The 15,352-nt window shown below is 36.3% G+C and overlaps 1 protein-coding gene across 2 annotated transcripts in view; it reads right to left on the bottom strand.

Moving 5' to 3' along the window:
- Nr2c1 (nuclear receptor subfamily 2 group C member 1) overlaps positions 1-15,352 on the bottom strand; it is a 37,783-nt gene that overhangs the window by 12,573 nt on the left and 9,858 nt on the right. Inside the window, exons 4-9 of one of the 2 annotated variants that reach the window (XM_048358138.1) lie at positions 13,460-13,541; positions 12,584-12,763; positions 10,635-10,782; positions 10,461-10,551; positions 5,564-5,748; positions 4,036-4,201 (exon numbers count right to left, since the gene is read on the bottom strand). In XM_048358138.1, coding sequence (XP_048214095.1) covers positions 4,036-4,201; positions 5,564-5,748; positions 10,461-10,551; positions 10,635-10,782; positions 12,584-12,763; positions 13,460-13,541 — 852 coding nt within the window. The remainder of the gene's footprint in view (positions 1-4,035; positions 4,202-5,563; positions 5,749-10,460; positions 10,552-10,634; positions 10,783-12,583; positions 12,764-13,459; positions 13,542-15,352) is intronic. The other variant, XM_048358146.1, reaches the window with a different exon arrangement.

Here is a 15,352-nt window from a genome sequence, read left to right as displayed (position 1 = left end):
AAACAGCCTACTTTAGTGGTTATTACTTGCTGTTGCAATTACCTTTCTAGTAGTTTCTGCATCAAATTCAGCTAACAGATGTGGATTTTACTCCCAGCTTACAATAATTAATAATCGTTATATACAATAATATAATAACTGGACCATTCATTCAAAAACTACTTAGAAACCAGTGTGAACACTAAGTGTTGTTGTCTTAGTGGGGAAATAAAATGAAAACAATATGAATATAGAAAAGGACAAAGAAAGAGAAAGGGACATGTGTGATATGATAGACAACTAAATCAGAATGTGAAGGAGCCCAAAGGGTCATGCTATAGAGACTGAACTTACTCCTCTATGGGCAATTGGAAGCTTCGGAAGGTAAGAATGTATACTTGTATTTATTTCTGTGAGTCCTGGGGCTTGAACTCAGGGCCTGGGCTCCGTCCCTGAGCCTCTCTGTGCTCAGGGCTAGCACTCTACCACTTGAGCCACAGCACCACTTCTGGCTTTTTCTGTGTAGTTTACTGGTGATAAGAGTCTCATAGACTTTCCTGCACAGGCTGGCTTTGAACCACAATCCTCAGATCCCAGCCTCTAGATAGCTAGGATTATAGGCACGAGCCACCAGTGCCCAACTATACATTTGTTTCTTAAGACAGGGTATTGCTATGATGTCCAAGTTGCTCTTGAACTACTGGGCTAAATGACCTTTCTACTTTAGCTTCCTAGGACAACAGATAATACATTTGTCTTTACTTTTAACTTATTTTGGTGATGCTGGGGATCAAACTCAGGATTTTGCACATAAGCCACACCCTCAGACTAAGGCTTTTAAATAGTTAAGTGAAATAAACAAACAAATAAATACATAACTAAATGGTGACAAAATTTGGTTGATTTATAATTTATCACACTGGTAGAGGAGACAAGCTAGAAAAAGCAGAGGGGCTACAAAAATATTATTTTAACTAGTTAAAAAAGGGCATGAAATATGATAACAAATACAACAGGAAGGAAGAAACTCAAGCAACAAGATAGTTAAAATTCAATTATAGAATTATAACAACATTTAGAAATGAGATTATGGAACAGAAAAGGGAGGAATGACAAAGGCTCCCAAGTAGCTATGATTCTAAAAGGATTGTGATGCTAATATTGTAATAATAAACACAAAGAAAAGAGCTTTGGAAATTACCTTACTTTTGGCTCATATACTCATTTCAAAATGGAAATACCTTAAGGTAGATAGTAAGAAAGGAAAACAAATTAAAGTGAAATAGATTTATGAATCATACCCCAAACTCAAACTTAATATAATCTTAACTATTACTACTGTCTTAGATTCTCTGGGAAATTTTCCAGTTACATTATTATTACACTATCTATCCTTAGTACCTTTAGGTTGCTTTAAACAAGACATTAAAAATCTGTGGATTTCCTTCCTTCCTTCCTTCCTTCCTTCCTTCCTTCCTTCCTTCCTTCCTTCCTTCCTCCTTCCCTCCCTCCCTCCCTCCCTCCCTCCATCCCTTCTCACTCTCTCTTTCTCTTTCTTTTTTGCCAGTGCTGGGGCTTGAACTCAGGGCCTGAGCACTGTCCCTGGTTCTTTTTGCTCAAGGCTAGCACTCTACCACTTGAGCCACAGCACTACTTCCAGCTTTTTCTGTATATGTGGTGCTGAGGAATTGAACCCAGGTCTTCATGCATGCTAAGCAAGCACTCTACCACTAGGCCACATTCCCAGCCCTTCTGTGAATTTCTTTAGCTACAAAATGAGAAATAAAAAATAAAAATTGTAATTTCCTCAAGAGAAAGTGGTGATACTCAAAATGAAAGAATGCAAACTCCACTACATATTCAAATGTAATAGAAAAATAAAATACTATTGCCCTCAGCAACCAAGATGGGGTAGAGCTATGTAAGTACAGAAGAGAGGTTTGAAGTTCAAGATCAGAAAACCTCAATGAGAGAACCAATCATAAAATTATAAGCTCTTGAAACAAAGCAGGGAAATCACTGAAAAATAAAACGTTTTTAGGGCTTTCACACATGGTAGTCAAATGCTTTGCCATTGATACACCTGCCCTGAAAAATAGAACTAGATCTCACAGGACTATGAATAAGAATCAAGGAAACTATCCTTTTAAGGGAAAAAGAAGCTCTATTGAGCATTATAATTCTGAGGACTGGCCAGAATATGTCAAAGACGAAAAGGACAACTGGTAGTTCTAATTTCATTCACCTATCTGAAGGACCAAAATCAACTATGAGAAAGCTCAACAACTATTTAAAGAATCCTTCAGTCTATTTTCCTAGATTCTCTTCCTACATCCGTCTCATTTTATTCTCCGACCCCTCCATTTAAATTTAAAGGCAGAAAAATGAAACTCAGAATACAAAAGGATGTATTTCATTTAGAAAAACAAAGAACATCAGAAAAATTAATTTTGCCTTTCTCCACCCTGGACCATACCTCATACCATAATCTTTAAGGATGACACTGATTATTCTCATTACCTTTTCTTTCAGTAGCCACAAAAAATTTTTCCTGTATAGTACATATATATATATATGTCAATAATTTCTCCATGAAAGTTATCTTCAGTAAAATTTTACATGAAAATCAGTTTCACTGATCTATTTAATTGCCTCTATCAAATTGTTATTGTAGAAATTAAGTCACAATTAGCTTTTTCTGTAGCAATTTCTGAGTTGAATTTTATAAGTACAAATACCAACACAAGCTACCTACATTTATTTTGTGTTCTTTAGTTCTATCAATAGTATCCATATTTATTTGGTAACTATGTATGGTTCCCTAAGAAATCTATGGAAAAATCTTAACCTTTAGTAAAATTCTGAGCAGTCATCTTCAGGTGTATGGTAGTGAAGTCTTGTCTTCGCATAGAATGATAAGCTGGCTAATAGCATACACAGTAAACAGAGTGAATATCCAGAATGTTTAAAGTAAAGAGGTCAAGCAGTAAGGTTTTAATGAAGGGTCTCATAGTGAGTGTATTTATACAGTTCTGGTATGTTCATTATTTGAAAGACAAGTCAGATACCAGAAAATGAATTTTTCAGTCTTCTACATATATTTTTTTCTAGTACTCTACACAATACAGGATGTATTGGTGAATTCACTATGCTCTTTTGCATTGAGATTTGTTGTAAGAAAAATGTTGGTGAAATGATTTGTCCTGATATCTTATCAATATATGTACTGCAGGGGCTGGGAATATGGCCTAATGGCAAGAGTGCTTGTCTCAATATATGTACTACATAGAGTCGCAATGACCTTCTGAAGAAAATGAGGTCGGTTTGTCTTTACTGTTATTCCTATTGGTACTTCCAAGGTTTGTAATGATGCTGATGGATCATTTTACTCCTGGAATGACCAGAACATGAAATTGGACACTAAAAGTTTGGATTGAGTTGGGAAAAGGGGGAATATGTCAGGAGTAGGGGTATAAGCTTAGTGATAGATAGAGTGCTTGTCTAGCATGCATGAGACCCTGGCTTTAATCATGAAACCCTTAACTGAATAAATTACAAACATCCTTTCTTCAAAGGTTTAAAAAAATACAAAAGGCTAAAACCCAAAAGTTTATAAAGTATTAAATAATTTAAAATATATTATTTTTAGCTTTTCATGTCAATGCTGAACGCTAGTTAAGTAGAGTGAAACATAAATGGGGTTCTTTGTAAGTACTATGGTAAGGGAAAAATATCTGGGCCTTAGATATAGACTAACACTTCTTTTGTAGTAATACAGGCAGTCCATTCAAACTTATGAATGACTATGCATAAAATTAAAAGGAAATTGTGTTTATATTTACGTCTAAGAGCCTTAAGCTCACTATTAGCTATTATAAATGAATTATAAACAAGATGCTTTACTAACTCACTAGCTTCTATTGCAGGGCATTTATGTCTTAAAGTTTCTATTTCATAGCACTACCAGGGGTATTTCTCACATAAAAAGCATAATAAATGATTTTTGAAAAAAGGTAAAAATCATATAACATAAAAAAATTAAAATTATAGAAATACCCTGAAAGCTACATGTGAATCGCTGAGAAGTGGCCCCTCTTTTTCGATGTAGTTTATGCTGGAATCTCCAGCAACTAGGTGTATGTTTCCTTCCACACCCTCTTCTGAGCTCTGACAGGCTGTGCTCTCTCCAGGATTCAATGCTTTTGCAAGAGTGTCAAATGCCCTAGAAGGAGACATCAGAAGCTGTGAGCCTGGCCAATCTCCAACAATAAAATAAAAATTATATACAAAATTCTACACTTAAGATTCAGTTCTAGAGGACTGAGGTGTAGCTCACCAGTAGAGTGCTTACTGAGCATTGGGATGCTGGGTTCAATCCTGAGGACAATTTTTTTTTTTTGTCGGTCATGGGGTGAACTTAGGGCTTGGGTGCTGTTCTTGAGCTTTTTTGCTCAAGACTAGCACTGTACCACTTTAGCCACAACTCCATTTCTGGTTTTCTAGTGGTTAATTGGAAAAAAGAGTCTCACAGGCTTTCCTGCCCAGAGTGGCTTCAAACTGCAATCCTCAGATCTCAGCCTCTTGAGTAGCTAGGATTACAGGCATGAGCCACCAGCGCCCAGCAAAAACATTTTTTAGCGTAAGAATTTTTTTAGAAGATAAGTAGCCCTCATTTGGTCCTTAGCACCACCCCAAAGAGAAAAAAGTTTTAGAAAATAAAACTTTGTTACACTACTACTGAGTACTCTATTTCAATGATCTTTAAAATCAACAAATTAAGCTTCATTAGTATACTCTATTATCATAACTAACAAGAAATTATGTTGACTTTACTGTTTTGAGCACAACACAAAGGTCCTAATTTTATTTAAAAATTCAAAGACAGTCATTCAGAATAGATTCCATAATTTTCAATGACATATTTTCTAGAGTTCTTCAAAAATCTCACATTGCACAAAGTACTCAACATGATTCATAAATACTGCTCAATCAATACTTTTCTTGTAATATTTTCTTGTGATTCTACAGATTGAGCCCAGGGACAGGAGCTTTCTAGGCAAGTGCTCCACCACTGAGCTACGCCATCAGCATGATATTTAGTCTTTTATATGATAAAGTATGGGAAGAGCCTAAAGAAATGTTTCTACAGATAAAATAAAAAACAGAATGCTGATGGCATTTTCCTCAAGTAACTTAAAAGGTGTAATTTAACTAGGTCTTCTATGTTTATATTTATTACTAAATATTAGAGGTGGAGAGAGAATCAACATGACTAGCAAGAAGTAAATGTTTTGCTCAATGTACACTAAATATTTGAAAGGTCAGGCTCGAATTATCATTTAAGAGGAAAAGAATTCATAAAATCTAAGATTATCTTTCTAATTTTATGATATCTACTTATTATTTAGAATGTAACCTACTTAACACTTTCTACTAAATGTAGTCTTTAAGTTAAATCTAACCATGCTTTAAATTTTATAAATCGAAAAGAAACAGTTGCTTTCAGAAACTTCAGTCATTAATATTTAACACAAATATATTTCTATAAGTACTTCTTTGTGACAAGATCAGAAAGAAACCTTACCTTGAAACATCGCCATTGGTCTGTACTTCCTGATTAAATTCACATAGAGATGCATCTTCATTGCTTAAGCTTTCCATCACAGGCATTTCATTACTATCTCGAGAAACTTCTTTGGCTTTTCCAAGATTTGCTAGTGATGTGACTACACTAGCCAATGTACTCAAATCTCCCTGGCATGATTCAGCCTTTAGGAAAAAAAAAAGAGAGAGAGAGAGAGAGAGAGAGAGAGAGAGAGAGAGAGAGAGAGAGAGAGAGAAGAAAAACAATAAAATCCTATAATTTGCTATCAGCATATTTTTATATCTGAAAAATCTAACTCTAGATTACGAAATGCAAAAAGAACAACATGCTAAGATAGATTAAACCTAGAAAGTATGATAGAAGAGAACTTTTAGAAACTTCTTGAGAAAATGTGTCAAATTAAAAAAAAATTATATAAAACTAAACCAAAAACTGCCCTTTATGGCTAATCTATTCATATTATTGTCTATAAAATGTTATTTTAAATTACATAATCACCCAAGTTCTTTTTAGCACTAAAATCCTAATATTGTTATAACTATCAAAACTGTTTATACAACCTGTAAACAAGCACAGAATGCCAGTAAAAGGAGAGAAAAAGGTAAATGTATTATTGAACAGTCTTCCTGGAATGCCAATTTTACCAGGTACTGTACTAACTGAAAATGCTAAATATAAATACAAGATGTTATGTTAAAAACAAAAATGAGGTGAGTGTAGTGGCTCATACCTATAATCCTAGTTAATTGGAAAATAAAGAACAGGATGATTGTGACAAAGGAAAAACTTGGAGAGACCCAAATTGTAAGAAACAAGCTGGGGCTGGGAATGTGACTTAGTGGTAAAGTGCTTGCCTAGCATGAATGAAGCCCTGGATTCAATTCCTCAGCACCAAATAATCAGAAAAGGCTGGAAGTGGCATTGTGGCTCAAGTGGTAGAGTGCTAGCCTTGAGCAAAAAGAAGCAGAGACTAATAGTGCTCAGGCCCGAGTTCAAGTCCCAGGACTGGCAAAAAAAAAAAAAAAAAAGCTAAAAAAAAATTACATGCTAAAACAACATTGTATTTCCCTATCATCCCAGCTATGTGGATGTAGGAGGATATTGGCCTAGGCTGCCTTAAAAGGTTAAAGACCTGAAGAAAAATTCTAAAGCAAAAAGGGTTGGGAGCATGGGTAGATTGGTATGTCATTTGCAAGAACAAAATCCTGAGCTCAAACCCTATGACTGCCCAAAGGAAGGAAATAAATATATCTTTGCTCAGTTTTCTTTTTCTACTGAAATTGAAATATGTAATGAAAATATTCTTTGGTGGTTTTGGGTTTTTTTTTTTTTGGCAGTACTCATGGCCTTTCTAAGCAGGTACTCCACTACGTAAGCTATTCCACCAGCGCGCGCGTGCGTGCGTGCGTGCGTGTGTGTATGCACAAGCATGCCAGGACCTAGGAGCTGTACTTGAGCTCTTCTGCTAGGCTAGAGCACGACACTTGAGGCCACAGCTGCACTTCCAGCCTCTGGAGTTGTTAAATGGTGATCTGTTTCATGGACTTTTTGTCCAAACTGGCTTCAAACTGCAAGCTTCATATCTCAGCCTCCTGAGCCATCAGCACCCAGCCAGGGTTGATTATTTTCGAAACAGGCTCTCACCTAACTCCCAGGGCCAGCCTGGACTGTGATCCTATTTGTGCTTCCCTATGTTTGCAGGAATGACAGGTATGCCACTGCACCTAACCTTCACTCCTAATTTAGGATGACAAGCATGTGCCAATATACCCTGCTATTGGTTGTAATGGATTCCTGTGAACTTTTTTTTCCTTTTTAAGACTGTCCTCAAACCCAAGACCCTCCTTTCTTATCCTCCTAAGTGCTGGGAATACAGGTGCGAGCTACTGTGCTGGCAAATAAACTTCTTAAATGTGAGCGAAAGTAGATATTTTTAACTATTTTAATTTTCAACCAAAACTCAAAGTTTTTATTTTCCAGTTTGTAGCATGTCTAATTAATTTTTTTTTTAATGTACTTGAATCTGAATAGTTGTGAGTTTCCATGAAGGCACACCATTTGCCTTTCTTTTTTTTTTTTTTTTTTGCCAGTCCTGGGCCTTGGACTCAGGGCCTGAGCATTGTCCCTGGCTTCCTTTTTGCTCAAGGCTAGCACTCTGCCACTTGAGCCACAGCGCCACTTCTGGCCATTTTCTGTATACGTGGTGCTGGGGAATTGAACCCAGGGCCTCATGTATCGAGGCAAGCTCTCTTGCCACTAGGTCATATCCCCAGCCCCTAATTAGATTTTTAAGTGTTTGCCTTTTTGTAACATTGAAAAATTTCATCTTGCAATGTAATAGTTTTCGGGTCATTTGTTTGCTTTTCTTTCTTGGGGTCCCAGGGTAGAATCAAGGTCCTCAGGAACGTTAAGCATGTGTTCTTCCAGGGTTACACTCATAGCACTTAACTATCATTCTGAGAGAAAGTTACACGGTGTTGCCAGGCACCAGTGGCTCACACCTGTGATCCTAACTACTCAGGAGGCTGAGATCTAAGAATCACAGTTGAAAGCCAGCCTAGGCAGGAACATCTGTGAGACTCTTTTCTCCAATTAACTATCAAAAAAGCCAGAAGTGGCACTGTGGCTTAAGTGGTAGAGCACTAGCCTTGAGTACAAAAGCTCAGGATGGCAATCAGACTCTGAGTTCAAGCTCTAAGATCAGCACCAAAATAAATAAATGTGTGTATACGTATGTTTATTTGTTATACAAACATACATATAAAAGTGGTGTTGGGGCAAATGGTAATTTCTCAAACTTAGTTCTCTTCCTTCCTAAAGGAGTTTTAATGCCAATGAAATTTCAATTACCATTTTACTAATCATGCAGAAAAGGCTTAAGGGATTACTAATTATTTATTATATTTACTATAATTTCATATAATTATTATTAATTCTAAATATATAGTAAGGCCAAATTGCTTTACTAATTACATGTTAGGAAGGGTGCTTGCCTATCATGGGTGAGCACCTGCATTCTGCCTCCAACATGGCACCAAATAAATAAATGAATAAATTTCATGCTGAAACCCAAACTGTGAAGAATATACTCTAAGCAATTTCTACAGATCAGGAAAATGAGGCACTGATAAGTCAAACAATTTGCCCAAGTAATGGAGCCAGTAAGTGGCAGATGAAATTGTATTGTAAGAGGCTCCTAAAATATTAAGTAACAAATACAAACCAATCATGGTAAATGTAAATGAATGGGATACATCTCTCGGATAATATAAAACCAAATCCCACTGAAAGAGAACCTGACATCAGCTCCCTAAAATCTTGCAATCGAGATGTTTCTGAAAGGGATAGAACTTTACATGCTGGATATAAATATTAAAGAGCTGTTCCAATAGAATATGGGTGACTTGGAGGTATAATACAAGAGCTCTTGCAACCTCACTGCTACTCATAAATGAAAGATCTCACTGGTGTCTACTAAGAATTTCTCTTTGCCTGGAATATTTTATGTATTTTTGGCACTAATGAGTCTATAGCAGAAAAGAATTGCTAATAATTTGTATTTAGCATATTTAAGATGAAAGAAAATAAAGTTGCTAGAATTCTAAATGTTTATCTTGAAACTATAATTGTTCTATAGGAATAAAGAGTTCAACAACTAGTTGTTAATCTTGCTTGTGTGTGTGTGCGCATGCGCGCGCACACACACGAATGCACCAATGCTAGAACATGAACTCAGAGCCTCGGCCTTCTTGCTCACAGGTTGCATTCTACCACTTGAGCCATGCCTTTAGCCAGTCATTTTATGGTTAAATGGAGACAAGTGTTTCACAGAATTTTCTGTGTGTGCTGGATTCAAACATGATCCTCCAATTTTGAACCTCCTGAGTAGCTAGCATTATTGTGAGCTACTGATACCTGGCTATATGTGTTTTATTTTGTTTTTTTTTCTCTTTTGTGCCAATACTGGGGCTTGAACTCAAGGCCTATGTGTTCTGCCTTCCCATTCTTGCTCAAAGCTGGCACTCTTCCCCTTAAGCCCTAGCTCCATTTCCAGCTTTTTGGTGGTTAATTGGAGATATGAGTTTCACAGATTTTCCTGCCTGGGATGCCTTTGTATAGCATTCCTCTGATCTCAGCCTCCTGAATAGCTAGGATTATAGTCATGAGCCACCACCACCTGCCCTAATGTATCTTTTTTTTTTTTTTTTTTGGCCAGTCCTGGGCCTTGGACTCAGGGCCTGAGCACTGTCCCTGGCTTCTTCCCGCTCAAGGCTAGCACTCTGCCACTTGAGCCACAGCGCCACTTCTGGCCGTTTTCTGTATATATGTGGTGCTGGGGAATCGAACCTAGGGCCTCGTGTATCCGAGGCAGGCACTCTTGCCACTAGGCTATATCCCCAGCCCCTAATGTATCTTTTTAAAAAGCAATTTGTAATGGGAATATTTAAGACCATATCAATTGGCTAACGTGGTAGAGAGAGAAAGAAAATTTTTTTTTTAAATCTTAAAAGCATAAAACAAATTTTAGCTTTAATGATTGGGGATATGTAGCTTAGTGGGGAGTGTTAGGCCCTGGATTCAATCTATAGCACAACATATATAAGGCACACCAGTATAGTACAATACTAAGACCTGAACTTTGGACCTTGAGTTCCCACTTGGCCTTTTTCACTCACAGATGGTACTCTACCACAAAGACATAAGCCTAGCCAGCTTTGTGCTGATTAGTTGGAGATAATGCTCTCCAGGAGTTATCTACCTCAGCTGGTTTCAAACTTTGATGCTCAGATCTCAGTCTCCTGTGTAGCTAGGATTAGAAGCATGAGCCATGAGTGCCTAGCCAATGATAGCTTTCAGTTGCACTTAGGAAACCCACCTTAATTGGTGTCATCAGCACAGCTGACTCATCTTTTACTCCAGACTGATGAAGATTCACAAACATTCCTGAATCTAATAGTCCTGTTGACCTGTAACAAGGAAAACACAAGTTTTAGTATTACTTCCAAGAGGAAGAAAAACTGAAAACTAGACACTTGGTGTTTTACTATACCTTGCTGTTTCACTATCTGTTACAAAAGTTGGAGTTGAAGTTAATGGGCTTCTAAGGTCTTTGCGGATGTAGATTTTTTCTGTTGAAGCAGCACAATTAGAAGACTTCTCTCGTGACATTTCAATGGGTTTTCTTTCACACTGAACAGCTACAAAAACGTGTTCAACTATTAGACTACAATACAGAATTTATAGGCAATTATAAAATAGGTCAGAAACAGTGCTAATGGAAAACAATACTATCATACTGAATTTCAAAGATAATAATCAATACATGATGTAAAAGTTCAACAAAAGTACTTCGCATCTATAAAACAAGCCAATTAACATCCCTCATATCTCCCTATTCCTCACTCCTAAACAGAACAAAAGAGGAACATTTATTCTTTAAAACTCACTTAAGAAGGAGAATTCTTCATCTAGTTCCTCATTTAGATGGGGCCAGTTTATAGAGCTCAGGTCTGGATTCCAAGATACTCAGGAGGCTAAAATTTGAGGATCTCAGTTTAAAGCTAGCCCAGGAAGACAAATCCAAGTCTCTTATCTCCAATTAACTAGCAAAAAGCTGGAAGCAGAGGTGTGGCTCTTAACCTAAAAAGCTACGCAAAAGTGTGAGGCCCTGAGTTCAAGTTCAAGTACTGGCGCATGCATGCACATACATTCACATAAATGTTCCTAATCTATATGAGCTTACAGAAGGAAAGTTAACCAATTGAAAATAATACAGGTGAACAAATGCAGCAGTGGTACACAGTAGATACTATGTTGAAAATGAACTGTACAATCTGTGTGCAGGAATAGGAGGGAAAAATGAGGTAAGGCAAAGGAAGGGGCAACATTGTCCAAAAAGAAATGGTTAACCTCTGTTCATCACCTTTATAATACAATTTAAAAAACAAATTGATTCTAGTTTTTAAAAAGTTCAAAAATTAATTAATTTTTTTTTAGTTAAAAGTAGAAAAAAAATTTTAAACACAGGATTCAATTGCCTGGGCAATATACATATGCATGTGTAACACATATAATTTATACACACAATGTTAATATTTATAGAAATTTTATTTCATAATCCTTAAGTAATAAGGCAGCAGTCTTTAAACTCCTTCTTTTTTCAGGTTGTGGTTGGAGAAAGATGATGGCCAGTGCTCAAAGCTAAGTTCTGTCACTTATTTGTTCTATGACCTTGAGCACATTTTTTGTTTTTAACTATATTTTTATCAAGCTAGGTACCAGTAGTTCATGCCTGTAGTACTAGCTACTCAGGAGGTTGAGATCTGAGGATCACAGTTCAAAGCCAGCATGGGCAGAAAAGTACCCATGAGACTCATCTCCAATTAACCACTCAAAAATAACAGAAGAGGCACTGTGGCTCAAGTGGTAGAGCACTAATCTTGAGCACAAAGAGGCTTAAGGACAGTGCCCAGGCCCTGAATTCAAGCCCCACAAAGACAAACAAACAAAAATTATATTTTTATTATCTTTAAGTGGTTATAAGAAGGGGCTAGCACTTAGCAAATCAGCTTATCTGTACAATGCATCTTTATCTAACCGTGGGAAAATTTTCAACCTCTGTTTACTTGAATGCAAAAGTGGTAACTCTAATACCGCTGCAAAGAACTGCTGTGCGAGTCATTTCATAATATGTAAGCACTGTCCAGCGTACTGAGTGTGCAATTAGTTCTGGCCTTTTCTATCTTACGAATCACATTTTAAATTGTTTAATGACAAAATAAACTGGTATCTATAGTTAGTTACACTTTTTCCAAACTATAAATGCATGCTGTTACATACATACTCAAAACCATTTGTTGAGAAAATACACATATGTATTCTTATATTTTAATTGGAAAACTATATATTAAAAAGCATATATATTTAACATATCATAATGTGCTAATTTGAATAAACTAGGAATTCTTACAAGTCTTCTCTTTTCAAGCTAATACTTACAGTCTTGTCTCATTCCAAATGCAATGCATCTCTGTAATCGGCAGTACTGACAGCGGTTTCGATGGTGTTTATTAATGACACAGTCCTTTGATCCTCGACATGAATACACTAAATTTTTTCGAATGCTTCTTTTAAAAAATCCTTTGCAGCCTTCACAAGTTACTGCCCCATAATGACGCCCTAGAAATAAAATGTTTAAGAGTATGCAAAAGACATATTACAGAACAGATATGAAATACTCATTTCTCTCATTTATTTGGGAAGGAATAAAACCACCTTAAATATTATTTCACAGCAACAAAACGAAATGGGCTTCTAAACTGGGACTTGTGATACACATGAGCACACATGAGTGTAGATTTCTGGTATGAATTAACAATAGTGAGAACTAAAGTCACTTTACCTCAGCACTAAAAAGAAATAGGCTTTGAAAAATCACCTGCTCAGTTATACAGAGCACTGAATGCAGGTTAACTAAAGCCTTTTCCACTTCAGTAATTCCAACTACATTGTATTTCTGGAACAAGCCTCAAAAATTAAAAATCTTAGTATAGTATATTACTAAGGATAATCATTTTAAAATTATTCCTTTGAGGTACTTTCTAATTTTCACATTCAAAAAATGTCTACATCTTTACTTCTACAAAGTGAAACTTTCTTTCCACACTAACATATTCACAAGTCAAATTAAACTGCACTTAAGTAAAAAAAAAAATGAACATGAAGGTTTGGAGAAAAATTAAACTTGATAGGATTTGGGGTATGAGCAATAAAAATGACACCTTCCTTTATTTTTCTTTTCACTTTTAGAGGAAACACGATAGAGAATAGTTATTTTAGCAACACACATGAAGAGAAAGTTATCTTTAATGTTACCTGATGCTCTGTCTCCACATACTACACAAAGCTCAAAAGTCTTATTTGGTCCTTGGTCTGGAGAAGAATTATCTGTTAGGAACTTTATTTAAAAAAAAAAGTTACTACTCAGTAAAATTCTTATTTTGTTAAAAAAAATGAAAGTTTACTCTAGTTTTACACCTTATCTTGTTATTAAACTGTACATTCTATTATCAATTTAATTTTAATTTTCTTCATAAAATCAACTATAACATGCAGACATTACGAATATTTTTTCAATTTGCTCTATAACTGTAACATTAAGAAATCAAACTGTTTGGGGTGGGAAAATAGAAACAGGCTCTGCAACAAAACCAAGCAAGCACAAGGTTCTCAGTTCAAAACTCAGTACCAGCAATAAATAAATGTTTGTTTTCCCCTAAAACCCCGCCCCCCCCAAAACCCCAAAACCCAATAACACAGAGAGTGAGCGAGTGAGACAAAGAGTCTCTGTTATTCTGGCTTTTTTGTTTTTGTTTTGTTTTGTTTTGTTTTTTTGCCAGTCCTGGGGCTTGAACTCAGGGCCTGAGCACTGTCCCTGGCTTCTTTTTGCTCAAAGCTAGCACTCTACCACTTGAGCCACAGTGCCACTTCTGGCTTTTTTTCTATGTATGTGGTGCTGAGGAATGGAACCCAGGGCTTCATGTATACAAGGCAAACACTCTACCACTAGGCCATATTCCCAGCCCCTGTTATTCTATTTTGAGGGGACTACTACAGGGGATTGTGCCAATAAGAGTTAAAGAGAATAAATATGGTTGAAGTTGTTTGTATGTATGAAAATAGAATAAATAGTGAAACCTATTGAAGTTGTTTTAGAAAGGGGGAAGGAGAAAAGGGAAAGAAAGTGATTGGGGAAGGGGTGAGACAGGTTGTAAGTGCCCATGAAAACATCAGAATGAAATCCCACTGTATAACAAATCTATGCTAAAAACAAACTAAAAAGGATAACAAAAGGCCTGTAATCTTAGATACACAGGAGGCTGAGATATGAGGATCAAGGCTTGAAGTCAGCGTTAGCAAGAAAGTCCATGTGATTCTTATTTCCAATTAACCACCAAAATACCCCAAGCAAAGATTGGCTCAAGTGATAGAGCAGCTACCTTGTGAGAAAAAGCTAAGGAACAGTGCTCATGCCTTGAACCCAAGCCCCAGTACTGGCAATGAAAAAGAAAAACAACAACAACAAAAAAAACTTAACTGTTCAATACACAAACACATGAGTGTTTTTTTCTTTATTTAATTTTAGCTTTTTGCTCGATGCTAGCACTCTACTTGTGCCACAGCTCCACTTCTGGCTTTTTGGTGGTTAATTGGAGATACTTGGAGATAAGATCCTCAAATCTTAGCCTCCTAAGCATCTAGAATTATAGGAATGCACCACTGGTGCTCAGCATATGAGTAATTTTTACATTTATCTCATTCATATGTACTAATATTATGTGGAATGTGAAAATTATTGCAATTCTATTATGATATTTATTTGAAAAGTTCAGAACCTTTCCATAGGGAGTGACAGAAAAAGTTTATAATATAAAAAGATAGGTCTATACTTTTTAAATAGAAAGGGATTATTTTTAAAAGTCAAGTCTAATTATATGAATACAACTGCTCTCCAGACTTTACATTAGTGAGTTAAAATCCAAGCTGTGTGTACAGTGAGGGCATGTATTCTGCACTCCTCAGAAAGGAAGCAAGTAACGGACCAGAGGTAAGGCTAGGTGGGGGTGGCCAGGAGTAAGTAAGTAAGCCTGTTAAGCTGCCAGTGGAGCTCATCCACAGGTGCCTGGAAAAGGTGCTGGCAAGGAACAAAAACTGCTTCTTTTAGGTTTCTGTCTCCACCTTTCCTTTTAATCTTTTGAAATGTAAACA

This window comes from Perognathus longimembris, chromosome 1 (genome assembly GCF_023159225.1).
Source record: "Perognathus longimembris pacificus isolate PPM17 chromosome 1, ASM2315922v1, whole genome shotgun sequence".
Taxonomy (NCBI): domain Eukaryota; kingdom Metazoa; phylum Chordata; class Mammalia; order Rodentia; family Heteromyidae; genus Perognathus; species Perognathus longimembris.
The sequence above is the reverse complement of the archived record's forward strand: the minus strand, read 5'-3'. Positions and strand labels throughout refer to the sequence as shown.